This window comes from Nothoprocta perdicaria, unplaced genomic scaffold, assembly GCF_003342845.1.
Source record: "Nothoprocta perdicaria isolate Ctin4 unplaced genomic scaffold, notPer1 scaffold_74, whole genome shotgun sequence".
NCBI classification, from domain to species: domain Eukaryota; kingdom Metazoa; phylum Chordata; class Aves; order Tinamiformes; family Tinamidae; genus Nothoprocta; species Nothoprocta perdicaria.
In genome coordinates this window covers 2,278,633-2,304,383 of record NW_020456021.1, presented here as the reverse complement: position 1 = coordinate 2,304,383, position 25,751 = coordinate 2,278,633, and the positions used below count along the sequence as shown (strand labels likewise).

The 25,751-nt window shown below is 38.8% G+C and overlaps 2 protein-coding genes across 2 annotated transcripts in view; both read right to left on the bottom strand.

Moving 5' to 3' along the window:
- DDX43 (DEAD-box helicase 43) lies at positions 1 to 12,210 on the bottom strand. The gene is made up of 17 exons (XM_026051332.1): positions 12,148 to 12,210; positions 11,724 to 11,779; positions 11,283 to 11,415; positions 10,438 to 10,584; positions 10,002 to 10,083; positions 9,177 to 9,333; positions 8,982 to 9,100; positions 8,528 to 8,638; positions 7,850 to 7,991; positions 6,079 to 6,179; positions 5,235 to 5,322; positions 3,862 to 3,989; positions 2,632 to 2,741; positions 1,742 to 1,880; positions 1,172 to 1,259; positions 502 to 639; positions 1 to 195 (listed from the first exon to the last, which is right to left on the bottom strand). The coding sequence occupies exons 3-16, from the start codon at positions 11,410 to 11,412 to the stop codon at positions 526 to 528; spliced, it is 1,656 nt and encodes a 551-aa protein (XP_025907117.1). The 5' UTR covers positions 11,413 to 11,415; positions 11,724 to 11,779; positions 12,148 to 12,210; the 3' UTR covers positions 1 to 195; positions 502 to 525.
- Positions 12,211 to 18,171: 5,961 nt separating this feature from the next.
- Positions 18,172 to 25,751, bottom strand: part of KCNQ5 (potassium voltage-gated channel subfamily Q member 5) — a 79,584-nt gene continuing 72,004 nt past the window's right edge. The window contains exons 11-13 of the mRNA XM_026051329.1: positions 20,739 to 20,870; positions 19,585 to 19,711; positions 18,172 to 19,188 (exon numbers count right to left, since the gene is read on the bottom strand). Coding sequence (XP_025907114.1) covers positions 18,247 to 19,188; positions 19,585 to 19,711; positions 20,739 to 20,870 — 1,201 coding nt within the window. The 3' untranslated portion in view covers positions 18,172 to 18,246. The remainder of the gene's footprint in view (positions 19,189 to 19,584; positions 19,712 to 20,738; positions 20,871 to 25,751) is intronic.

The window sequence follows — 25,751 nt, the reverse complement described above, 5'->3', positions numbered from 1 at the left end:
AAATATCTTTCAATCRTATTTTAAAATATGAAATATTTGCTTCAGCAACAATGGTGACTGCAAACAAAGCAGCTGTCACGTAACTGTAAGCTAACATCAGAAACCCTCCTGCGTGCCACTGGCATCAGGGSAGAAGTACACACAGTATTTAGGAATCGCACTGACAAGCACCGCTTCCCTTCACTCATCAGCACTCTGAAAATAAAAAAAAGAAAAATTGTATTTTACACTCTCATATGCTAATAATGCAGTTAATTTTAAAAAGAAAAAAGCTGTCAAAATGGCTTAGGAAGCTACATGCATTAAGGAAATGGCACTAAAACAGAYTTTTCTTAAGCTCAAAATAAGACCTTGCCACAAAGACAGCTTTGTCTTTAAAAAAACCAAAAAAAAAAAGGGTTAATTTTATACAGTAGTATACATGCACATGGATTATTTATTTAAATATGATAGGTACAAAACTGAAGTCCACAGGCACTAACACAACCTATAATCACTCACTTTGTTTCAGTAAYTTCCAAGTGACTACAATTCTTTAGGATGCCGTCTTGGAGGTCTTCTAACATCTCTTTCCATTTCTTTTTTCAGCTGAAATTGTTTGTAYCTTTCTGCCATTGAAACAAGCTCATTAGGAACCGCCTGGCAAGAAGATACCACGAGAAGAAAGTCAGTTTTAAGCAATTCTGTAAGCTTTTAGACATCTACTTAACATCACTGCTACCGACGCACAACCGACTTGAGCATTCCTAAACTCCACCTAGTTACTCATCTGGCCCCTGTCACTTTGCAGTTTCTGTAGACCTTCTGGTACACGGTATGTGTGTTCAGAAGTGAAATGAATGTGGAGTTACATCCTAAGGAGTAAGTCAGACCACCTTATTCCCCTGCAGGATGCATGTGTGCACATGCACTTACGTGTACACGCTAGATTCTTTCTGTGGTGGTGGGGATGGATGTTTTAATATTAGAGATTCATTAGAGACTCATCTGTATTAAGGTAAAATACAACTGTGAAAAGTTCCAAGCTCAGGGTATTCAGGACAAGAGGGATTTAGCAATTTAATTTTTGCTGAGACATTACCTGCGTGGAAAGGCATCAGCAGCCTCCCACATTCAGAGCGTGGTTCAGAGGGCAAAGCACAAGCAGTCTAAGCCTCAGCCAGTCTCTTACCTGGTTGGCTCTTTCCAGAATGTCTATCAGCTCAGATGCAACTTTCCAATCATTCTTGGTGACAAGTGTTACCGCCTCCCCAGTGCGTCTAGAACAAGGAACAAAACATGTTGATCTTCACAAGAGAAGATACCTACACTGTTAGGCTTCTTCGACCAACATATATTTCAATTAGCAGTAATTGGAGTACAGGAGCATTTCTGCACCTTTACATAAAACTGGTTGGAACGCCACTTTTTGGTTTTGTGAAGGCCAGAATAAGGCAGTTCAGCCAAAACACAGCAAGAGTACAAACACTTTACACAACAAATCTATATCACTCAAGTGTGAAGAGTCATGCATTAATATCTCAAGAGGGAGAAAAGATTTGCTGCAGCTTGGGCAAGCAGTATTCCAACACCTAACAATAAGCTATAAAAAAGCTTGTTTGCTTTCCATTTAACAGTTGGCGAATTTGCATCGCCCCTCCATTGTGCATCACCTGTAGCTCTAGTGTTGGATGCAAAACCAACACACTGCCTAAGACACTGGCATTCATCAACTACAAATATTGCTTTTGAAAATACTTACCCTGCTCGCCCAGTACGACCTACTCTATGAACGTATTCTTCAATGTTTCGAGGGAAGTCAAAGTTAAAAACATGAGTAATATCATGCACATCAAGACCTCGCGAGGCTAAGTCGGTAGCAATCAGTATTTTGACTTTGCCTAAAATAAATACAACAAAAATCACACAGGAGGAATTTATGGCATACACAGAAGATCTATTCTAGCTTACTGACTTCCTGGTGTCCAATACACCTATCCTCGATACTTAAAGGAAGTATGTTAATTGTGTCCCACAATGACTGAATCTCAGATACTAGGTGGCAGGTAAGCACTCGTATTGTCATTTTATTATTTAAATTTGTAGGTGGAACAAAGTACAGCAGAATCAAGTAACTTGCTCTGCTGATATAAAGTGTCTACAAAGAGAACAGAAACTTCAACAACTACTTCCTTAACTCGCATTCTTATCATGGSACCATCTTTTTATTTTATGTACTTTGGGATTATATGAACCAATCCTCCCAGCRTAAGTGAACAGCAGAACTGCTGCACTGCAAGCACCGTCATCGAATGAACACTAGCATTTGCAGTCCTGTAAACTAGTACAACACTGGCTGCCCTTCAGAGACTTCAAATAGGCCTTACCTTAAATAATTTAACTCTTGGTCATTCCAAGAGTTATTGAGCATTCTCATACGTTCCAATATTCACTGAACAAAAAGTAAATTCTTTGTTTGCTGTTTATGTTTGTCAAAGCCAGCATTTATCACTCAGGGCTTTATACTCATACATTTAACATTTTTGTTCCTAGTGCATTAAGGAATCAATGCACTTCTTAACAGACTTCAAGTTACACAGAACAGGCTTTAAAACCTGGACCAAGCAAAGCACTATTTAGGTACCAACTTACCTTTCTTAAAGTCATCCAAAGCCTGTTCGCGATCACACTGCTCCCTGTTTCCATGAAGTGACTGAACTGGAATTCCTTGGAGACCCAAGTCACTTGCTAAGTCATCAGCTCTAAGATGAAATAAACATGCAAAGGTAACAGAGCAAGGCCAATAATTAAGCATGTGTCTAAGATGGTGTAAAATCCTACTCAGGTCAGCTGATACTTATTCTAACAKCATGGAACAAAGCACAGAAAATGCCAAGCATAAGAAATCATGTTTTCTGAGCCCTTCGCTTCCATCCCAACAGGACAGCTCTTCAATGATGAGGTACTGAATCCACAAAGCAAAGACAGTTCCAGCTCAGAAAGCACTCTGCTCTAGTGGAGCAGCTGAGTCAGCCACTCTTTTGCGTTGTGTATATAAAGAAAGCGGAAACCAAAAGTGCCCTCTTGAGGATAGTGCAAAGGAAAACTTTCTTGTTTTACATGAGTGTTTCCATCAGAAGAGCATTTCCAAATTTGCCGAAGCAGCCTCATATTTTATATTTATAGACAGAAGCCTGAAGGTCTTCCAGGCAGATGTCTCTGTGCTACAGGCAGCAAAGTTCAGCTGAAAGGCCTGATGAGAAGCGAGAAGCTCCCCACGCTGACTGTTCAAGAAGAACGCTGAGAAAACAGCTCAGATCCATTTAAGGGAAAAATATCCAGAATACCCYTTAAAGGGCAGCTCATGTCTACTCTATCCTCCACCCACAAGTTAGGGAAAAATTGTTACATGCATCATACAACATAATTATTTTCAAATGTTCAAATAGCTAAAGGTTGTCAGACTACAAAGTATGTCTCGCATCAAAAGGAGAAGTGAAAGAATCCATTATTTATGCTGTTTGCCACAGCACCTGAAAGACTCACATATGGTGCAATGATGCACCAAATTTTGCACACACCAGTTTTATATGCAAGCATAGACCAAAATTATTATATTGTTAAGTACATTAATATCCRCTTCAATTATGTGAAATTCAAATTTCCCACATTATTTCTGAAATTAAAAACTACATGAAGTACCAGCCAAACAATCTTCCTGGGGTGAGGGGCTAGTGGGGAAGGGTAAGGACACACAGCAGCACACTGCTAAAAGCAGGTATCTCAATTACGTGGATGTAAGAAACTATTATTTTTTTTTCCCCCTCAGAAATAAAGGGAACAGATGTAATACTGAAAACTGATTAAGAAGTGATTACATACGTAAGTTTCTTTCCCACAAAAATGATGACCTTATCCTTTGGCTTCATGGAGTCAATGAAGTACCGYGTGAAAGCTCTCTTTTCTTCTTCTGGGATAACAACAACTCTCTGTTCTACTGTGTTTACAGCCTGTTAATGTAAGATGTTACAGAGAAACAGATTTGAAGTAAGTTTTTCTCTTAATTCCCAAATTATAAAATTATTACATATTAAACTACTATAAAACCTAGAATATGTATTGGAACTAAAAGCACAGACTTGTTATTTTCTGGTTGTCTTTGGAGAGTAGTATAAGCTGTCCTTAAGCAGTCTGTCCAGCACATACCCACAGATTAATGAAGTAAAATGAAACAAAGATTCTAATACTAGTGAAAAGCAAGAGTTTATTCTGGGTAGTCTAGACATTCTCCTGACACTGCATCATAAGCCACAACTTATGGCAAGAGTTGAGAAATGGGTCTGGTACTTCCTCCTCTACAAGGAGAAACACAGTGTTAAGGTTCAAAGTTATTTATTTATTTTTAATCGTGACACAGCATAAACATTTCAGCATTAACGGATATCACAAAGTCCTTCTCCTATAAAGCTGAACAAGTGTTTTTTTGTTCGTTTTTAAATGCTGGATAAACAAGAGAGATCACTTCCTATGGTCCTCTGCAAGCAAGTTACTCCACGCTTATACAAATATATGGTTGGCTTTTTTTCCTCCTCATGATCCACCTGCTAACAGTGTAGTTTGGTATTTCAACGATATTTTTCTATCAAATACTATTATTGGACATACCAAACACTTTAGTTTGAAATAACTGATAAGATCATCAGTAATTAAGCAGTAAATCCAGTACACTTCAGAATAAATACTTTCCTAAAATAAAACTTCTGTTGTCTTGTGTAATCTTACAAGTTTACAAGTCAACTATATATTCTGAATAATCATTTTTATCTGGAATTAAAATTGAATCAAGTGAGTTACAAAACAATTTCAAAAAAAAAGAAGTTATTGACAATACCATAAGCAAGCATCTGGCCATTATACAGAGTTGGCTCAAAGCTTTATTACTGCCACTGCAGGAAYGTGCTTATAGCACTATGACATTCAACTTCTGGATTTTGCTGATGTAGCTGCTTGTCATTCATCTTCTCCTAAAGTCTGACTTCTTGGTATGTAAACCTTATAATGCAGTTCTTTGCCATTCTCTTTTTAAGCTTATTAAAAGCTTCAATAAAAGTTTAGAAAGACTGAGAGATTGCTGGAAATTTATAATCATTTTATTCATAAGCACTGAATTTATACATACATACAAGTAAAGTAAAATTTCTGGTTTATCTACAGGTTCTTCTAGAAACAAACAAACAAAAACCCCAACAACTTACTGCTAAATCAAGAGTGCCAACATAGACAATCATAGGGTTTTTCAAGTAGGATTTTGCTAGGCGACGGACACCATCAGGCCACGTAGCACTAATGGGAAGTGAAGAGGAAAACAAGCACACAAGAAATCTTCCACAAAATCTTCCCTACATTCCCTACAGCATTCCCTACAATCCTTCCCCTCCCTGTATGTACAGACATGCAAAAACCTTCCCCTAATATATTWATCACATTCTTCTTTCTTTCCTCTTCCACAACAGAGAGGCACTTGAATGTTCAATAACAGTAGCCCAACTTCCATGACCTTTAGAAATTGCCCTAATGAGTTAATAGTTAACAATTTTCTTCCTTTCAAGATAATGATACTTTAAATCTAAAAAGTTAGGCAGTAATTATGGAATCCAATGAAGCCAAACAGTGAGTTTAATAAGCATCTTCTAATAAGCATGGTTCTTGAGAAAAAAAAATTGGACACTTCTGAAAACTGCAATTTCAGAGTACAGGTGGAGACTAGCACAGGTATTAATCAAAAGCTGGGATACATGTTCAGGTTTAGATAAAAAAACAGGAAAAACAGAAGTTGGTCTTTCATATCAATATGGTAGATCTTAGCACTCCAAATATACCTTCCTTCCTTGAAGGAACACAGATGTTTGCATAGCTGCATATAAAACCTCAAAAGGTGGAAACTTACGGAAATCACCTTGTCAAAGACAAAGACTGACTAGGTAGGAGAGAAAAAAGGAGTATCAGTGTCATTTAGGTTAGTGAAACCTTTATTAGCAACTCATACACTTGTTTTGAGGTTAACTAGTTCAAGTACTGAGCACTACTACGTTTAAATACCTTGTCATCACAGTCTGTCTGTCTGGCCTCACATCTATTAGGATCTTCATTATCTGAGGTTCAAATCCCATATCCAACATTCTGTCAGCTTCATCTAAAACCTGCTTAGAATAGGATTAGTATCCAATTTCCTTAGAAGAGCATTTCAGCAAGACATAGCAGACCATCTTAAGCAATGATTTTAAGAATCCACTCTGTAGCTTATACAAAAACTGTTCATTTTTTAAACTCATAACATAATTGATTTTTAGCAAAAAGGAGGTGTCTTTTTCACTTTCTTTGAAAGCCTTTTGGGTCCAGTCACAACAACAGCAATTATTTTGGCCAATTCAAGAACGGCACCACCCATTCAATACTTTTCCATTAACTGAATTACGAAGAGAGAAAAATCCACCTCTCCTCCCCTTTTTCTGTGGAGAGGAAATTGCAAAAGGGAGTATTGATGAACTGAAACTCTAAACACAACCACGCAGGCCCTGTCCTTCTGCTAACGTATGAGTGCTCGTGAAAGTTTTCAGTGTCATACTCTGGCTGCTACCCAGGAACAGTTTTTCTCTCTTAGCTTTCAGAGTTTAATCAACAGTTGTACGGATCATGCATTTTGGATATCAACATTTCTCACTTATGTTAGACCTACAGCTATCCCTAATGTTACACTTACTTAATGTTAGACTTACATAACTTTTTATTATTATTTTCATTATGTACTATCCTTGCTTTGTAGTTTCTTTTTGGTGCATTATTCTACACTAAAGGCTTTTAGTATATATTCTCTGGAATTTTCTGGAACAACAAATCCATCCTCAGGAGATGCAGAAGACAAATTCTGTTTTCTGCCTTCACTCTGTTTTCTAAGTTATGGAAGCTTCATTAAACTACTCACATGCTAGTAAAATAGCAAATAGCTGCTTTACAGTTTTAAATAGGGTTAAACACATCTCCCCCCAGCCTAAGCCTGTAGCAGATTTAGGCTAGATAACAGCATTATYTTTTTCCAAAACACTCATCAGCAAGTGCAGGCTTCAATTATCCCCCCAGTGTGCCCATTCTGAGCTAAAAACTCATTTGTGACAAGAGTAACCAGTGTTTCTTCTGAAATCCCGAGGAAGAGAAACCTGTCCGAAGTGAATGAGTTACTAGAAGTCAAAACAAGTCATAATTGTGATGAACTTTGTTTCTGTCAATTAGGAAGACAGATTTCCTCATGCTCTCAGTTTACTTTGTGTATTTAACTATAATTGGCAATGTCTATAAAATGGGCAAAGCCAGTTTTCTTACCAGAGGATGAATCTCTTACAAACAGCTCCAAGAGCTGTAGCTGGTCCTTACTGTACAAGGACTAGCACAGGACTCTGGTCCTTACTGTACAAGAAAGAACTTAGTAATCTTTAACTCTTAAAAGTAAAAGGAAAGATGATCCAAGGAAGACACATAATTCATTGCTAAATGGTCTCTGCCTAACTGGAATTTGAACTAACAAAAAATACTACTATTGTACTGTGTTATATTGCGTATATATAATATTGTATTGTACTGTGAATACAAATTCAGTCTTTAAAATGCTTTTTTCTCCTGCAAGAAATGTTTTTTTCCCCCATGTGTAGTATGATTACAATAGGAATGAATCTCCCCCTTCAAATCCAATGTTAGCCTTAAGATACACTGTAATTGAGACTTAAAGTTTAAAGGAAAGATGATCTCAAGCTTTGCTTTAGCTAAGTCAACTATTTCCCAGCTCACACAGTATTTTTGTTCCACATCAACTACTTGCCAAATATGTTATGCTCTTCAGATTTATGAAGTTGTTCATTTGAAGATCATTCAATCTGCCAGGAGTAGCAATAACAACATCCACACCTTTGGTAACCACGTTTATCTGTCCTTTTCGGTCCCCACCACCATATATGCAAATGCTTAAAAAAAAAAAAAAAAAAGTTTTACAGAACACAGTGTTAAGATTCAACTAAAGACAATCTTTTTCAAATACCACCACCACATTGCTTCACTTTAAAAGGTATAATTTGGTATTACCTAAATGAAGAAATACAATGTAAGTATAATTGCCATCAACAGCCAAAAATAAACAAAAAAGCAAACACCTTAAACATTATATCTAAAGACATATTGTCTAAGAAGGCAGAAGAGCTTTTAAAACTTCTGCTCTTCTTAGTTTAAGTTCCATTAAATTCCCTCTGTCTGGGTAGAAACAAGAATAATCCACCTGAGCCCCTTTCCCCAAAGGGCACCTATCCCCTCACAGCTCACMCAACTTCTCCCATGCAACTCAGAATACAGGACCTCTCCCCAGCCACCCAAATAAACACAAAAATACACACTGTACATTAAGCCCCTTTCTCCTCCCTTAGCAAACACAGTTACATTAGAAGATTTAACAAAGCCAAAGTGGTAGAAGAAGATTATTTAACAAACAAGTGAGAGGGAAGATTACCTTTTAATTCCTTTGTATGTGTACTTTGAACATTCTGCCTCAACTTGAAGGGCCARTTCTCGAGTAGGAGCAAGGACCAACATCCCTGGCCCCCCCCGCTGATCTCGGGGTCTGCAATAGAGCACCTCTGTAACATGGGTGTATGAGGGTACACAAAGTCTGTCATATTTGATGCTTTTTTGATATAACTTTATTTAAAATAAATACACACACACACTATACACACACTCTATACATACACACTTCAGAGCTTCTCAGTTCTGATTGCTAAAACCCAAAAGAACTTATGGTACCTGTTATATATATAGTGTTTTCACCAGACTTATGATTTTTTTTTCCATTTATGATTTATCATCTTTTTTACTAGAAAATCACCACTATGGAAGCAGGGGGAGGAGGAAGGATGAAACAGAAGCATGCACAACTAAGTAGCTCAGAGATCAATAGTCCTTACATTGGTTGGGAATCCAAATGAATGAATCCAGGCATTAAGTAAGCTAATGTCTTCCCAGTGCCCGTCTGTGCTATGCCAATAAGATCCATTCCTTGCAGTATGATTGGCCATGCCTGGGACTAACACAGAACAACAGACACTTAAAACACACGCCTCTCAACTTCAAATAAACTTCCACCAGAATTAAAGAAATACCTGAATTGGTGTAGGCTTCTGAAAACCCACTTTTCTGATATTTGCCATAACATCAGGATAATGCTCAAATGCATCTTCAAATTCACAAACAGGATTGGGAATGCAGCGCTTTTCACCTTCTTTCAAATCTTTGCAAATTATATTATTATTTTCTTTCCTGTGTAGAATTAGAGCACAGAATCTGAAAATGTGAAATTAATATACAAGACTATGTTCTTCTGACTTTTCTTAAAAAATTCCAGCACAGCCAATTCAGATTCCTGGATCAGAGTTATAATTATGCTTCCCAGGAAACCTTACTACAGAAAAACTCCTATATTCCTTTTTATTATTACTCCTTATTCCTTATTATTATTTCCTCCTTAAAATTTTAATCCATGACTACAGTTACAGATATCACTGTCATATTGGGCTTCAACTATCCTACATTAGAGAATTGCTACATTTTTTAAACTGAAAGACAATCTATAAACTTGTAGGAATGGCTTTAGACTTCTTTGTCAGATCTGTATATTCTGAATAAAGTCTTCCTAAAGTATTTCCAGAGTAGCTCTCTGGCTGCTCTACAAAACACAAACAATAGTTTAGAATAAAAGCAGATGGGAAGACGAACTCCAGTGAGATTTTGGGTCACCCTCACCCTTCCCTTACCACAAACACAAGGTATAAATACACATCACATCAGTGGTTTATCTTTAATCCTCTTCTGCTCCGAAAATTCTACCCCACAACTTTTACTTGCAGCAGGGATTAAACAAGGATAAATAAATAAATAAATAAATAAACCCTCTCTAGGGAATCATCTGCCTGGCAAAATGATCTTACCGCCACAGTTCCACTTCTTCTTGTGTCATAGATGCAGTCCTTGCCGATTCTTTATAAAAGTTTTTCTCAATGGAAGGCAAGTCTTAAACAGTTAGAAAAAAAAGTGAATCAATAAGAAATGCTGCAGAGTCACAGCTGCCAAACCAAAGCACGCTGAGTCCTGGACTAGAAATGTAGTCAAAAGCACTGGGAGACTACTGTTGCATTCACATAAAAGATATCGGCTGAGACACACTGGAACACACGTAAAACAACTACTTTCCGACACACTTCTCCACAAAGACCCCTGAGAAATCCTGAACTGGGTCCCTTCACTGTATATACATGGTTCAAATGCTGAAAATTCTCTCAGGATAACATTTAAAAAATGTTTTCACATTCAATAGCTTCATCAATGTAAGAGTAGCAATATAGAATCTAAATTTTAAAAACTAACCTGCCCACTTCATAGCTTCATATCTAGCTTTATTTTCTCGAATGGAGGCCCAGTTAATCACAGATTTCTGTGGCATGTCTTCTGACTTGGTAAGATCCAAGTGTTTTCCTGCAGAACTGCTACCAAAGTGCTGCAGTTTGATGGAATCTATTGAGGRAAGAAGAAGAAACTGACAAAATCACCTTCATTTTAACTCTTTTAAATATTTTAAGACCTCTTATTGAGGTTTTTTTTTTTTTTTTTGAGAAACATGAAGCATTTGAAAAATTACAGGATAAGGCTTAATAAAAAAAAATCTATCAGTGAAGAGTACAGATCTGAGGAGAAAAGAAGAAATGCATTTCAATAGCTGCTTAAAGCAAGCTAGCGACAGGGTCTCAAATCCTGTTCCTTCAGCTACAAAGGTTTGCTACACAGCAGAGTTTTTTGCGGGAGACAGAAAGAAGGGGGATGAAGGAACCAGAGCTTATAGAAAGCAAACAGTTTTATTTAACAGCTATAATAGCAAGGTTTATTTCTTAACTACAATCATAATAAAATCTCAATTTAATTATGGTATATGACTTTTTGATCAGGCTAACATTTTTTTACAAAAAGAGATTTTACAGTGAAGTTATAATTGGAAAATTAATTATGACTAGAAAAAAATGGAAGCATGGGGCAAAAACAACTGTTAAATTGGTTGACAGAAGTTCATTTAGGTATTTCTTTGGTTTAGAAGGAATTGCATTGTCAAAAAAGGAGGAAAACATTTTTGTAAAATGCAAACAATTTGCAAAAGCACCAGATAGAAGCAAGCTACTTTCTAAGTTTTTTTTTTTTTTTTTTAAAAAAGCATTTCTTACCTTTCTCAGTCCCACCTCTAGGGTAGTTTTGCCCAAGTTTTGTAATAGTCTCTTCAATCAACATCTTGGCTTTGCTTTGCCCAGCAACGCTGCCAAAAATCTTTACTTCTGCTTCACAGGTTCCCTTCATGACCTATGTTTATAAAACCTCATTGATTTTTTTTTTCTGTACTGCAAGGACAAGCATTATATTAGAATATGCACTATTTTCTTTTCCTGGATTTSATCTTCCTTTCTAGGAAAGGACTTCTCTTTCAAAAAGAGAAGAAATTAAACACATACCCCAGGAAAAGACGACAATCCCTTCCTCCTTAATGGCTATTCTTACAAAAGACCAGAATTATTAAAGTGGAACAACTGCTTTTCTAGAGGCAAGGCTGTCACACACAAGGCTGTCTTCCCGAGAGCCTTGGCCTGGAGGAGATGCAGCGCATACGATACCTGTATCTTAGCACCTGAAGACTCCTCAAGTTCTCTTATTTTAGCTCCACCCCGACCTGTTTCAAAAATACATCACAAGCATCATAAATCTTCAGGCCACACTGTCAAAAAACAAGGCACTGCAACTCCGGATTGTTTTTGGCGTCAATCAGAATAGAAAGGCCTTCACAAGTGAGAGTGTGTCCTTAAACAAAAAGGGCTGGTGACACAGCAGAGACAGAAAAAGGCAGGTGCTTCTGTAACTAGCCAAATGTAAGAAGAGATGTTAGGAAAGAAAAAAGAAAAGGGGTCTAAAAGGGTGTTAGATTAAAAGGCAGAGCAGCAAAACCAGCTTGAGTTGCCCTCTGTCACAGACTGAGCTGTCAGTACATGTGCAGCTCACCAGCTGTCAACGAGGAGACAGTGTSGGGACAGGCACTATTACCTATGAGGGCCCCGACCAGGGCGCTGTCGAGGCCCAGGCTGAGCGGTGCCGGCGCCTCCCGAGGGCGGTGGGCAGCGCGCTGCACCCATTGCGCGGCCGCCTCCCCCGAGCCCCGGGGGCCGCCGACACCTCGAGGCTCCCTCTCCTCCCCCGCCGCCGACTCGCGCTGCCTCTCACCGCCCCACCGCCCTCTGCTGCTGTCCGCTGAGAAGCGGCTTCGCGCAGGGGCGGCGGGCGGGCGCCACRGCGGCGAGGCGCCGGGCGCACAAGATGGCGGCGGCGGCGCGCCGCCGTCCTCATCGCTGCTCGCCTCCCAGTCTGACATGGCGGCACGGCAACCGACACCCAGCCCACGTGGCGGGCCTGGACGCGCTTTACGCGGGAGAGCGCGCTCATTGGCCAGCGTGACCGCTCGCTGGGCGCTGATTGGCTGCTTCGCCGAGGCCGCCCAAAGGAGGGCGGGGGGAGGGGTCGGAGCAGCCCGCCCTGTTCGACCGTTGGGTTGGGGCTCGGGTCGGTTGCGGGTTCCCAACGGCTGGTCCCGGGCTCGGTGGTCGCGGGGCGCTGCTGGTGCCTATCCTGGCTGGAACAGGACGGGTTGGAATGGGTGCCTGCCTTCCTCCCCACCCTGCTGTGCTGCAGTGATACTTTTTACATAAAGATTAATATTTAATTGTGTGTGTTACTTGAGGGGAAACCAGGAAGGTATGAAGGGAAACTGGGAAGGTATGAGGGAAAGCAGGAAGGGTTTTGAGGAAAGACCAGAGCTTGCACCACCACTTTATAGAGAATGGGAGTTTCAGGGAAACAATAACAACAAAATAAAAGAAAAACAAGGGGAGTTGAAGGGAAAAGCAAAGTGATATAAAGTCTTTGAAGGATAAGTGGTGTTTACTCATCCACAGGCAGCTGTGGGTGYCTGATGGCACCATGCCAAAACCGATCCCACTTGTGCAGGATCATCTTGCTCWGATGTTGAAGCCTCAATAGAGCCAATGAATTCAAGAGGGAAGCAGGATGTATATATTAAATGCTTTGCAGTCAAATACTGAAGCTTAACCTGAGTGGGATTAGGTACAAAGTGAGCAAAGAGTGCTGCTGTTCCCAAGATAATGGCCCCCAAACCACTTGCATGACTTTGTGTAGAGGGAATGGCTTCATCTTCAGTCAAGACTGAGGTGGTTGATTCTACCTGAAGGTGGTTGATTGAGAAGAGAAGCAGTCTTCTAGAAGCAGCCTGGGCGGTGTCATGCAGACCCCTTATATCCTGTCTTGTATAAATTCCTGTTTATGTAACAGGAATGCTAATAACATACTCCAAAATAATTTTTGTAGAGGCAATGAAACCTCTGAAGTTAAAGCACCCAAAGCGGAAGCAAACTCTGCTGTAAAGAGTCACGAAAAACCAAACCTATCAGAATGAGTGGTGTGCATTTTATTCTAATAAATTTCCTTTGTAATATTTTGGTCCAGGCAATAGAATATTTACAAAACATAAAAAGAAGAAAATGAGCAAGCCTTAAACACTTCTGCCTTGTATGTATTCACACATTTTTTAAACATAGAGAAAAAAACAAGCGTGGTACTTTTCAAATCATTTTTATTAACAACAATATGGATTCAACTTGTCAAGAAGTTACAATTAACATTGTAATGTATAGGCTAATGCCATTGCAGTGTCAGTGGAAGCAGCCTTCATACTTTCTGAACATGTTACAAAACTGGCTTTTTAACATTCAAAGAAGTCTAAAATGCTTCCAGTAGCAGATGATATTGGATATGTCTGAAATTGTCCTATGTGTAGCTGAATGAATGGCCACATTTGCATCCAATTAATGAACAGGAAAATACTACATGCTTCCACTGACGCTGCAGTGGATGATACTGATTTCAAAAAACGTTTAACCCCTTTAGACAGTGACAGCACTTTGTGTGATGTTGTAATCCATTGGAATTGAGTCGATTAACACACTGGAAAAAAAATGTGAAGCAGAAATACCTGGGACAAATTCTCACCTGACCTGTATCTCATTCAAACCTAATGAAACCAAAAGGATTGCATGACCTATGAGTCAGGATAAAGTTGGCCCAGAGAGGCAAGTTTGTTCCTGGTATAGGTGGGTTCAGTTCCAGTAAGGTTAATGGAACTGAGCCTAAATACCCAATAAAGGCTGAACTTCACCCAAGCGTGGAGTCACTGAAGTCAGTGAAGTCATCGTAGGAGAAAATGTGCCTCAKGTGTTTAAACCGTTTTTGTCTTTTCTTTTTGTTTCAATCCTTTGCTTTCACATTGGCTTTTCATGGTTATTCCTCTCTTCTGATTGTTCTTTTCTCTGTGCTTTTTTTTTTTTTTTTAAAAAAGTCCCTTCTTCCCTTTTTACCTTAGTATTTTGTGCGTTATTTTTATATAGTCAATGTGACATGGGTAAATTCAGCTAAATATTAAGTTTCCTCAGGAAATAACTGGAATATTACCATTTTCACTTTAAACAGATGCCCAACAAAATCAGGATTTGAATCTGAGCTCTCGATTCAAGCAATATTCTTACTGCAGTCAGTAGAATTTTTGTTTGAGTAAGGAGTGCAGGTCCCAATACAGAAATACTACTGTACACCAGGTGTTCTACTATACATTAGTAATTCAGTATGATTTGACTTATCTCGGAAGAGCAGGTGAATTACTCATCACCATACTATCATGAGAGCAGTCACTTTGTAGGATTATCTCAAAAACATACGTAACAACTGTGGGCACTGTGAATAAAAGTGTATGATCTTTGCAATCTTGAACCCTAGGCTAAAACACTATATTCATATTTAAATAAAAAGTATAGATCATATAAGCCAGGAGCAAATACAAATTTTTCAACAAATAGTCATCATCAAAACTATGCTTTTCAGTTCTCTCTTCAGTCAGGTACAGAAACATGCTGATCAGAAAACAGKTATTTGCGTAAGGCTTAATTCCTGAAGCTCTTACTTAGGTTCAATTCTCTCTTCAACAGTCCTCCAGTAGAGTGTAAATAACAGCAAAATGTTGTCTTCTGACCCTACTCATGAAAAATTCCTATTAGCTCTCATGAGCTTGAGTTTATTAAGCAGCTCCAGACAAGACTTGAAAAGCCAGACAGGTCCTTCTTTTGTGAAACCAATGAATGACTGACAGTCATGACACTGTATTTAGGGAGCATGGAAACAGGAAACTCTTGAGGAAATATGAGCGAAGCTCATAAAAAAATTCAAACAAACAATTCTTCCTCTCCAGAATTGAATATATTCACTATTCTTTCTATTTTCTAGCAATATAATGTTAACAGATGCCCATACGATAAGACTTGCAGCTACAAAAATAATAATGGTGAGCATAAAACAAACAAAAAAAGGATCTTAAATCATAACATGAAGAGATACGATCTTCTGGATTTTGTAAAGACACTAACATTTTCGTACATAATTTATAGAATTATTTTTCTTTTGTGCACAAAATTGTATTAAATAAATTAACTTAAAATTAGAAGGACTCAAGCATGTCATTTAAGGCAAAAATACCAAGTTCAGTGAGATAAATCATCAGCAAAACCCAAAGCCCAGCTTCTGGTACAGTCAGAGCCAACACAGAGTTCTCCCATTGACTCCATCCAGGCTCAATGGGGGTGCAACGATCCGCTCATGGACATGAAGGTTTGGAGTCCAATTCGTGATGCCTTCGTTTTTCTACCCAGTGGGGGAGTGGGGGTGAGTTTCATTAGTGACACAGAGGTACCATGTGCCTCATCTCTTGCTCCTTAACCTAAGTACAGGTTTGCGTTTAGGCCAGCAAGAGGCTTCATATGAGAGGAAAGAAAGGCACCAAGAACCGTTGGGGGAAAGAAAGAGAAGACCTGAAGCTTTTCAGCTGTAAAATTTTGTATAGTATTTTAAATATACAGATTTGTCTGGATAAAGGGCAGTCATTCAGGTAAGTTATAGCTAAATCAACTGAGATATGGAAAAAAAAAACCTATTTACCCACAAAATGACCGTTGCAGTCAGCGTCTAGGACGACCAGCCTGCACTGTATAAAGAAAACAGCAAAGGCTGAATGTGGTAAATCATATGGCAAAATAGTGGTGAGGAAATTGTGCTTTAAGGTGTCTTTCGGAAGGGAACGGGTGAGCTTTGCTCCAGCGTCAGCCGCGGAGCGCGGCGCGCCATCCATGGCCCCCTGCAACCACATGCTAGACACACGCGGCAGTTTGCATCTACTTTCACACAGCAAGGTTGTCGGGTAACATCCAAGGTGTCGGGAGACACGGGAGCAGAAATTACAGTGGTTTCCGAGCAAACATCAAGTCCTTCATGATACAATCTACAGCATTTAGCCATGATTAAGACTGGAGTGACGCTTTTGATGAACACCAGAGGTTCCCAGCGGGTCTGGGCCTTGAGGAAACACTGCCCTTAGTGAGCTGGGCCTAACGCCCTCGCACGTTCTGTGCTCCGGTCGCTAGAGGGAAGCGGAGCTCACATCAGGTTGCCCACAACAAGCCTGCGGTGCAGGTGGGGTTATGAATTTGGGGTGGAAACAACAGAAACCTCGTGTAGTTGGGAAGAGCTAAAGCCTCCTCAGGGCTCTTTGAGCAGTGAAGCCTCATTGGGTTGGGATGGGTAGGCATGGACACGGCTCCCGCATCCCAGCACAGGGGAGGCGTAGGGAGCGCAAGAGGGAGGGCGCACGAAGCAGCGACGCTCAGTCTGGTGTAGGCTGTGAAATTTAAARCTTGGGTGTTGGGAGGGAGGAGTCTGTAGGTCCTTTCTTGGAAAGTTCATTAGAAATGACTACAGTTGGGTTACAGTGTTGAGCTGTAAGACTGTGAACACTTTTCTTTCCTCCTCCTCTTTTATTAAAAAAAAAAAAAAACTGCCTTCGGTTTGTTCACTTAAATGTTTTTTTCTCTACCATTACTTCCTTTTTTGAATACCCTGCATGGCCTTTTTTTTTCTTTTTTTTCTTTTTTTTTTTTGGAATAGCACTTGAAATCTGTGACTGTGAGGCTGGAATTTAAAAGATCTTTTCCATCTTTACCTCCCTTATTTTATTCTTTGGGATCATTTCCTTTCCCACCCATCTAAATCCATATTTTTTTTCCTTCACTCATTGTGTTTTTTTTCTCTCTTCCCTGTCCTATTCTCTTTCCCACTTCATTTCAGAGGAATTGTATTGAAGTTCCTCATTTTCCTTCCTTTCMCAGACTTAGGAAGTGCTGCCATGGAATCAGGTTGTGGCAGTGAGCAAAACTGCTGAAATTTTCACAGAAGGAAATACTGCTTCTACAGTAAAGGCAGTGCCTGCTCTGCACCCTGGCATGCTGCGGCCAAGGTATTTCAGACACACATGATAAATCCTCAATAAGACTGGAAGAAGAAATTCTCATGAATTTCTAGTGCAGTTGTCCAAATTCTCCTCTTCTGAGGCTAACCCCTCAGCTTCTCCTAGCATAAGAATGGTCTCATTTTAAAGCACAACCTGAAAGTAGCGTGTCAAGTACTTCTGCCACAACACTAAATCACCCCAAATTAGACAGATACTAACATTCTGTTTTTTTAAAGTAATAATGTTTATATCTTGCAACTGGCAGCCATTTCTAGTCCCATATTACCGGTTTCCTTGGTACCTTGCTAGCAGCTGTAGATATTTTTTTGTTGTAAACATAAACTATCATCTAAATCAGGACATACATATATTTTTTTAATTAGTTCAGAAGCAAAGTGCTTTAAAACTTAGGATTTTTACTTCTGCCTGTAGAAACGGCACTAGGTCTAAATGCTCAAGATTTTGCTTTTTGATACATCCTGCAGCATTAGCTTTGTTGATAACTTGTTATTTAAACCTACTGTACTACAAGAAAGGCTGCTGTACTGTAGGTATAAATATGAATTGTAGCCATCACTTAAACATGCATTTTCATGCAACTAGAAGATATGGGCTCATTCAACTGCCTTTTGGATTCATCCTGATTTTTGTGACTTTCTCTTATTAAAAAGGCTCTCAAAATAGTTCATGCTATGATATGTATGCCTAGAGGAATTACCCAGCCAATGAAGAACGCCCACAAGCTGCTATTTGAGTTTGACATGGAGCAGACTGAGTGCTTCTGTACCGTCCCCTGGCTTGCAAATGTTTTGAGATGATCTTGATATTCCAGTCCTTAGAGAGTCAGTAGAGAGAGTTGTTTCCACTAATGGGCGAGAGATGGCTTCAGAAGTCTCTGATCCTGCCTCTGTTTCCAACTCTTCATCAGTTATAAATAATTTTGACTCCCTCCACTTGGAGTATATGTCTTGGCTACCTCTGGAACCGCTGGAGTCACTACCAGCAATCTGTACATTCAGTTCTTCTGAGGACTGTATAAGATTTTGTACAGATAAAGATTTTCCTAAATCCATTTGCGCCACAGGTTTAACTGAGAGCAAAGGTTCTCCCTCTGCATCGAAACTCTTTCTCCATGCGAGATCCTTTGCTGCACTGGGCTGCGCAACTTGTCCGTTATCCTTTGATGCAACAAGGCAAGCGGTGACATCGGAAATATTTTCCTGCGTGGTTACAGGGATTATATGAACGGGCTCAGGCCTGCTGATATGCTTCATTGATGAGAAAGGTGGTATCTGTAATGTTGTGGGAGTTGCTGGCTTAGATGCCTGGTTTATTTGGTTTGATGAATTACTAACCGTTGTAGGTCCATCATTTGGCACTTGCGTCGCTTGACTATGCACACCTGGACTAAAAGCATAGTAAGCCTGAGTGCTAAATTCATTTGGTGTCAGTATAAGCTGTAGGCCACGAGGCAGATTGGCACTAGCTGATCTGGATACACATCCACTAATTTGTGCAGAATTAGACAAATCTTTGCTGTCTGCTGGACTTTGATAATCAGAAGTCTGCTCACARTCAAAAGCTGGCATTTGAAGTGAAGCCAAAGTCAGCGCTGAAGCGGATCCTTTTCGTAAAACTTGTTGATAAATATCTAACAGACAGTCCAGTTTTGATTCAATGGATTGAACCTACAGGTGGAGAGGAAAAGGTTAATGTTAGTGAAAAATACTAATTCAAAATATTTGGAAAAAAAAATAAACATGCAAAGAGAAAATATAACTCCTGAGGAGAAAAGAAGTTAGAGGTTTAATCTGATGATTCTTTTCCTATAAATAGAAGGTAGTGATTTTTGAAATATAATGCTTTGAAAACTTTGGGGCTATAGATTTTTCATAAACTAAAATAGGGGAAAATAGTATTTTGTGATTTTTCATTTTTTACATTTTAGTACATAGAACACAGAGTAAAACAATCTATGTTTTATTTCAATATGTAAATAGTGCAGATATCCTATGAAAATATTTTACCTATTCAACATCTGAAACTGTCAATAAAGCACAGCAGAAAAGACAAAAGGCAATTACCTGCTTCTCCACCTTGACTACACGCCCTAACATGCTAAGATCATCAGTTGTCTCATTCTCTGCAGTATTCTTTTCTCTGCTTCTTTTATCTGCTGTGATTTGTCCTTTTCCAAGAATTTGGTCGACGCTGTAAGAGAATTAAAGGCTGCTAAAATTTCTGAAAACTGTGATACTATGKAGCTGTTCACTGTGTATATACATTAAAAATTAGAACCACAGGATGTCAGAAGGGTACCCAAGAAGGAGTATAAACTTTTGGTCTAAAGTTTGGTATAAAGTTTTGGTCTGAAAACAATTCTGGGTGTTCTGGTTACTATTCATTATAGCTCCAGTAGGCAACTGTGATCAAGCGTTTAGAGGAAATACCTTGATTTCTTTGCTTCTAGATAAACATTTTCAAACATATAAAAATTAAAAAAGGGGGGGAATAGCATGAAAGCAGTTTATTGAACAGGTCATGCTGAGACAGTGCGAAGTTCCCCTGGGTTTGGGAGCCTGGTTGTTCCTATTTGGGGTCCCTATTTTGTTCCCACTTGTGTCCCATCGGCAGCCACTGAGGTCTCCTGGGCCTGGTCACTGGACTAGACATTGGGCGTCCTGCAGGGATTCCCATTTCTTGGAGCAGAGACTGGCACTGACGACTGGACACGAAGACCTGGCACAACTGAAGTTACATCATTACAGCCCATTTGAAGTTAATGGAATGAAAAAAGAGAAAGAATTTATGAGAAAGCTTTAAAGGAGGTGAAGCCAGGGCTAGATTTACGGAGGGTAGGAGAGGTGGTGGCCTCAACGTTAGCTGATGTTGGGGAGAACAGACGGGGCAGCTCTCAGTGTTGACCTCAGCCTTTTGGCAACCTCCTGGCTACGTTTCTTCTTTATGAATGAAGATCATAGCTAAAGGATTACATTTTCTATAGAGCTATGCTCAGGCTTTCATATTCTGGGGACAACTTAGATGCTTTTTATTTATCTGTTTATTTTTCTAGATTTCACCCACAAATTTAATTTCTGGATCAGTCAGGTTCACAGAGAGTCTTGATTGAAGCATGGATGGGAATTTAACACAGAAATGTGTTACCAATATTCATCATGCAGTGACTGATGTAGCAGGATGCTTGTGTAGAGCAGATCAAAGATGATTCTTTCCTTACCGTGACTGAAGGCTTTTAATTCTGCATAACATATCTAGATGACCCGCTGAGTACTGTTCAATGACATCTTTAACATCATATGGGCGAAGTGTTTCCTTAAACTTCCTCTTCGCAACATGAAATTTCATAATTCTGCAGGGAAAAAGCATTTCCCATATTAACCTTCAAAACAGGYGTGAAACAATGCAATAGATTTAAATGTCAAAACATCAACAGCTCATTTCTTTTAACAGCGAGGATATTTTCTTCAGAACAGACTTATACAAGCAAAATACTCCTTTTACRAAATTTGCCTTTATAAGCACAAATGCATTGCTGTTATTCCTTTGGATTCTTATATAAGAGACATGATTTTGAAGAATGTAGAGCATCTTCCATTTACCACTTTACATCTACCTTGCTTTTTTTATGCTCAATGCCTATTTGAAAGGTATTGAGATGCAGAACTAACTAAAGCCTGTGGTTAGCCCCAGTGACSTGAGTGAGACTGTCCAGTGACCTGAGTGGCATTATCCATATCCTTTAAGCTACACTTGTTCTTAAGCCACTTTCTAAGTCACAGCATGAGTATCATGTGCTTTTTCATGTCACTTCCAAGCTTGGAATGAATGATCCTTTTATTCCTTTTTTTTTTTGCTTCCTTAGAAAGCTGTGTCTTTGGTTAGTAAATGCCCTTTGTATTTTGCACATTTGGTTTACTGGTTCTGAATAATTATCATAAAGCCTGACAGGTTGTTCACAGACCTTCCCGTAAAGATAAATGTGTGCATATGAAAAAATGCAGATTATTTTAAGGAAAGTTTGCATTGTATCTACTTAATAGCAATCTACTTAATATGCAAGGCATATCCCTTAATTCTGTTTCCAGCAATCAGAATCAATATCCATACACTTCAAAATAGAGGTAGGTAGCTCTTGCAAATCACTTACATGAACATAAATGCCATTCTTCTTCTTCTGGTGTTCTTTTAAAGCTCCTTGCTTTCCATTTTGAAAAGTTTTTGAATTTATGTACCTGATCTATTTTCATCTTTTTGTGCTTTAATTATCATTCCATCTTATGTTTTCTTTTAAATGTTTTATTTTCCTGATTTCCTGATCAAATTTGCAGTCTGGGAAGTTTTCATGTGTATCTCATATTGAGTGTGTCTGTGAGAATGACTGTTTAACAGAATTGCTGCTTTTCTTTCTTGAATTTTACTGCAAAATAGTGGGACTGATATAATACTAAGTATACAGAATTTAAGAATGCTGTATGCTTTTATGTGAGACTTGTACACATTTTTAGTAATATATGGAAATGCAATGTTCATTGAGAAACTTTTCTTTTTTTTTTTAGAATTTAAAGCTTGATATTAAATCAGGCTTGGTATTAAATCAGTCAAATTAAATTTGTGGACACAAATCTTGAAGGCAAATGACAGTGACCAGATTTACCAAGTCAGCTAATAGCACCTGTGACTCATTCATTTAAAGGAAAATCTGAGGAGATTCGGCACCTTGGAAGAGCAAGTATGGATGCTGTTCTTGTTGGTGTTACAGAATGCGTGACTACTTATAAAAAGCAAGGTCAATAAATTGCTAGCTAGTTCCGCATCTGAAAGTTTATTAAATTATGTATTTATCGGCTGCAAGACATTGAATGACAGGGARAACTCTCATCCATGTTTCTCACTCTATGATAAAGGTAGTTTAGCAGTTCTTAAGTGAAATGTSAGGAAAGAAACATACTTTATATAATTAGAGCATTCTGRTAATAGTTATGTGGAGTCAGCTTAATAGTATATACTGATCCTCTGCTGAATTCTGTATTATATACAAATATTCTTCCAAAGAATATCGGTCTTTTGCTATAGTGTGTAAGTTGTTAATTTGTCCCACTCTGATAACTTCTGATGTAAAATGCAAATGTTTGTCACTGGTATAGAGCTTGAAATACAATTTTGGTTACAAAAGTAAAAATGGAAAAGAGMTAGGAATATTCCGTCACCTTGACAGTTCAGAATCTATCTCCATAAAGTTTTAAATATGCTAAATGATACACTTTCCCCTTTTCCTTTGTGAGACTTTTCCATAGGCTTTGGTGTCTTTTATAATCCCAAGGTCTCTGAAAGTGTCATCTGGATTTTTCCCTTTTAGCTGTCAAAGGCTGCCAAGATGATCTGTCCATAACGGTCTAGTAGCACAGAGAGTCTCCTGGGAATCTCGTTCTTTATTCAGGTTATGAAGAATATGAAGAATGAAGGAATGTMGTTGACATACAAGAAAGTATTGTTCTTAAATTATTATTTTATCTATTTTGGTGGTGACAATTTGTTTATTCCATGCTCTTGATAAAGTAAAATCAAGAAACTCAATTAGAAAAGTGGAGCCAGAGAATTAGTAGCATAAGTGGATTTCCCACAAAACCAGGTGCTTCTGCGAGACCTCATGAAACTAATAAAAAAATGATAAAAACTATTTCTTATCAACAGCCATAGAAACTTCTTAATCAGCTTGCACAAAAATCCTTATTGTTGTTTGGCAGCTTTATAACAGGTTTTGGGTTGTCAGGCAGTGTGTTCATAGTGTTCAGAAGATAAACCCAGGGCTGAAAGTAGCCTGGCTTTATCAGCGAGGTGCAAGTCCATTCCTGCTTCAGGTGTTAGCTCGTATCATGCCATCTTAATTAACTCAGCGGGCTTTGGGAAAGGCTCTGGTCGCATACTTGCCTTTGCTTCCAATCTTTATGCTTTACATAAACKGTGCAAAAATGAAGGGTTAAAGAAGACTGGTATTATAAAAGCCTGGAAGTTACTAGAAATATAAAATCTCAATTCTTTCAGCACTGGAACTCAGCAACTGCTTGTAGATATTAGGTTTTGTTTATTCTTCAGATTAATTAGTCTCACAAGCTCAATCTTCTTCCTGTATCTTGAATTAACTATGCAGCTGAGCTTAATAGGTCTCAACAACCATCATGAAAGATTATTAGCACTATATAGAGAATGAGTAAAAAAATGAGCACGAAGTTATCCTTAGCTCCAATATCCTAAGTACTGTCCCTTAACACAACCAGTAAGCRTAGGACCGGGCCCGTCTTTTCCAGTTACACCACTAGGGGGCAAAAAAGACTCATCCTAAACTCAACTGAGGTAAGAAAAAGGCAAAGAAAATTGTTTCCACTAAGTGCAGGGAGACTGGTCAACACTGTCTTCTCTCCCCAGCCTCTCCTCTAAGCCTAACTCACAGCCTAGGAGCCAAAGCCAAGCTGTTCTCCCAAGCACGATGCTCTATTAGCCAGACACATCTAATAGCCACATCGAAGCACTGAAGAACGTCTGGAGGGAAAATGCCAAATATATTGTGATTTAAAACAAGTAGAGGGTTCTGAAACAGCACCATAAAACAATTCATGCTGTCTGATAAGAGAGAAAATGTGTTTTATAGCATAGCAAAAGCAGATTTCAAAGAAAACAAAACCAGACATAAACAGTAAATTATATTTTCCCTCTTTGGCTATGAAATATGTATGACTGTATTACTGCATAACTTATCAGCTCAGGAATTCTGAGGTGTCATTATACTTAGCTGCATTATTATTATTATTAACAACAAATGAAAAAATATCTATGCAATATCTATGCAACTAGAGTTAAGGATGGAAAAGACTTCTCAGGTCAACAAGTTCATCTTACTGCCACTGCAGTTATTCCCTATCGCATATTTACTTACGCCTCTCAAATTTAATTTTATATTCTGTAAGTAATGAAATAATTCCATCCTTTTCATTGAGGGGAATATTACAGAATTTAGTGCCTCTTGCTATCAGAAATGATCAGAGATAATATATGGAAACAAGGCACCCTTCTTTTTAGTCTCTTTTATATACCTTCATAATTGCAAACTAACAGAGATAGCTGAAAAAAAAATGTGATTTTTTTTGCTGGGCTTCAGGAACTCTGACTGCAGGATATTAAGAGCTTTGTGTTCACAACAAGACTAGGGCTTGCTGGCTACTACTACAMAGGCTGCTGACACAAAGGCTCAATATACCACAAGCTTTAGGCATATTTGTCTTCTGTTTTCTGCTCTTGCTATACTGCAAGGGTTTTGCAAACAGCTCTTTGATACCAACCTAAGTTAGAATCAAACAGTAACTGGGCTCTTCTGCTGCAGGAGAGGCTGGGAACTTCTCTTGGAGAGTGCCAGTGTTTGGGGAAAACTGCAACAGTCTGCAGGAAAGACTATTTCCTCCATTCCCCAGTCTGATCACTTCAGAATGAAAGTGTTTTGGGGAGAGATATTTGTTTAAAATCAAAAGGCTGTTCTGACCAGTAAGTAGCCTTAGGGGAAAAAAGCCCTAAAATACTAAATAAATAAGGTCAACATTAAAGTGCCTCACTAAAATTACGGAAATGACACATTACAACTAACCCAATTTTTGTCTTGTGCTATTTCAAGGCTGCTGCACCTGAGACAAATAGGCATATGCTGAGCTGCATTTAGAGAAAAAAAGAGTTCCCTCTCATTCCAAAATTGTGAGAGGCCTTGCCCCTGCTAGCCACAGGCATGAGTTAATTTTGCTAAGTTCATTTCCCCCCAATAAAAGGAAGATTTATATTATTATAGAACAGCTTGGACTCCATTCTGAGCAGGAAAAAATAATTAGTTTCCCTTAGTGCAGTTTTGGAGGTGATGCAACCAGAATGGATTGAGCTGTGTGTGCTTTTCACATGTTTTGGTGAGCCTGGAAGCTGCTCATGTATCTTCTGTCTCCTTCTGCACCAGCATGCAACGACAAGCAGCCTCAGCCCTCCCCCAATTTCTTTGCAATGCAAAGTCCTCGCTAAAAACAAACTTCAAAACGAGGAACACAGGACGAAGTTTCCATATAGACAGATGCTATCATCCTGAAATTCTACAGTTACTATATAGTGTCCCAGATTCTTCTTCAGATGCTTGCATAGATCTTAGTGTGGTCAGGTAACTGACACTCTGAATAACAAGAAAGAGGGGTATCATCTAACTCAC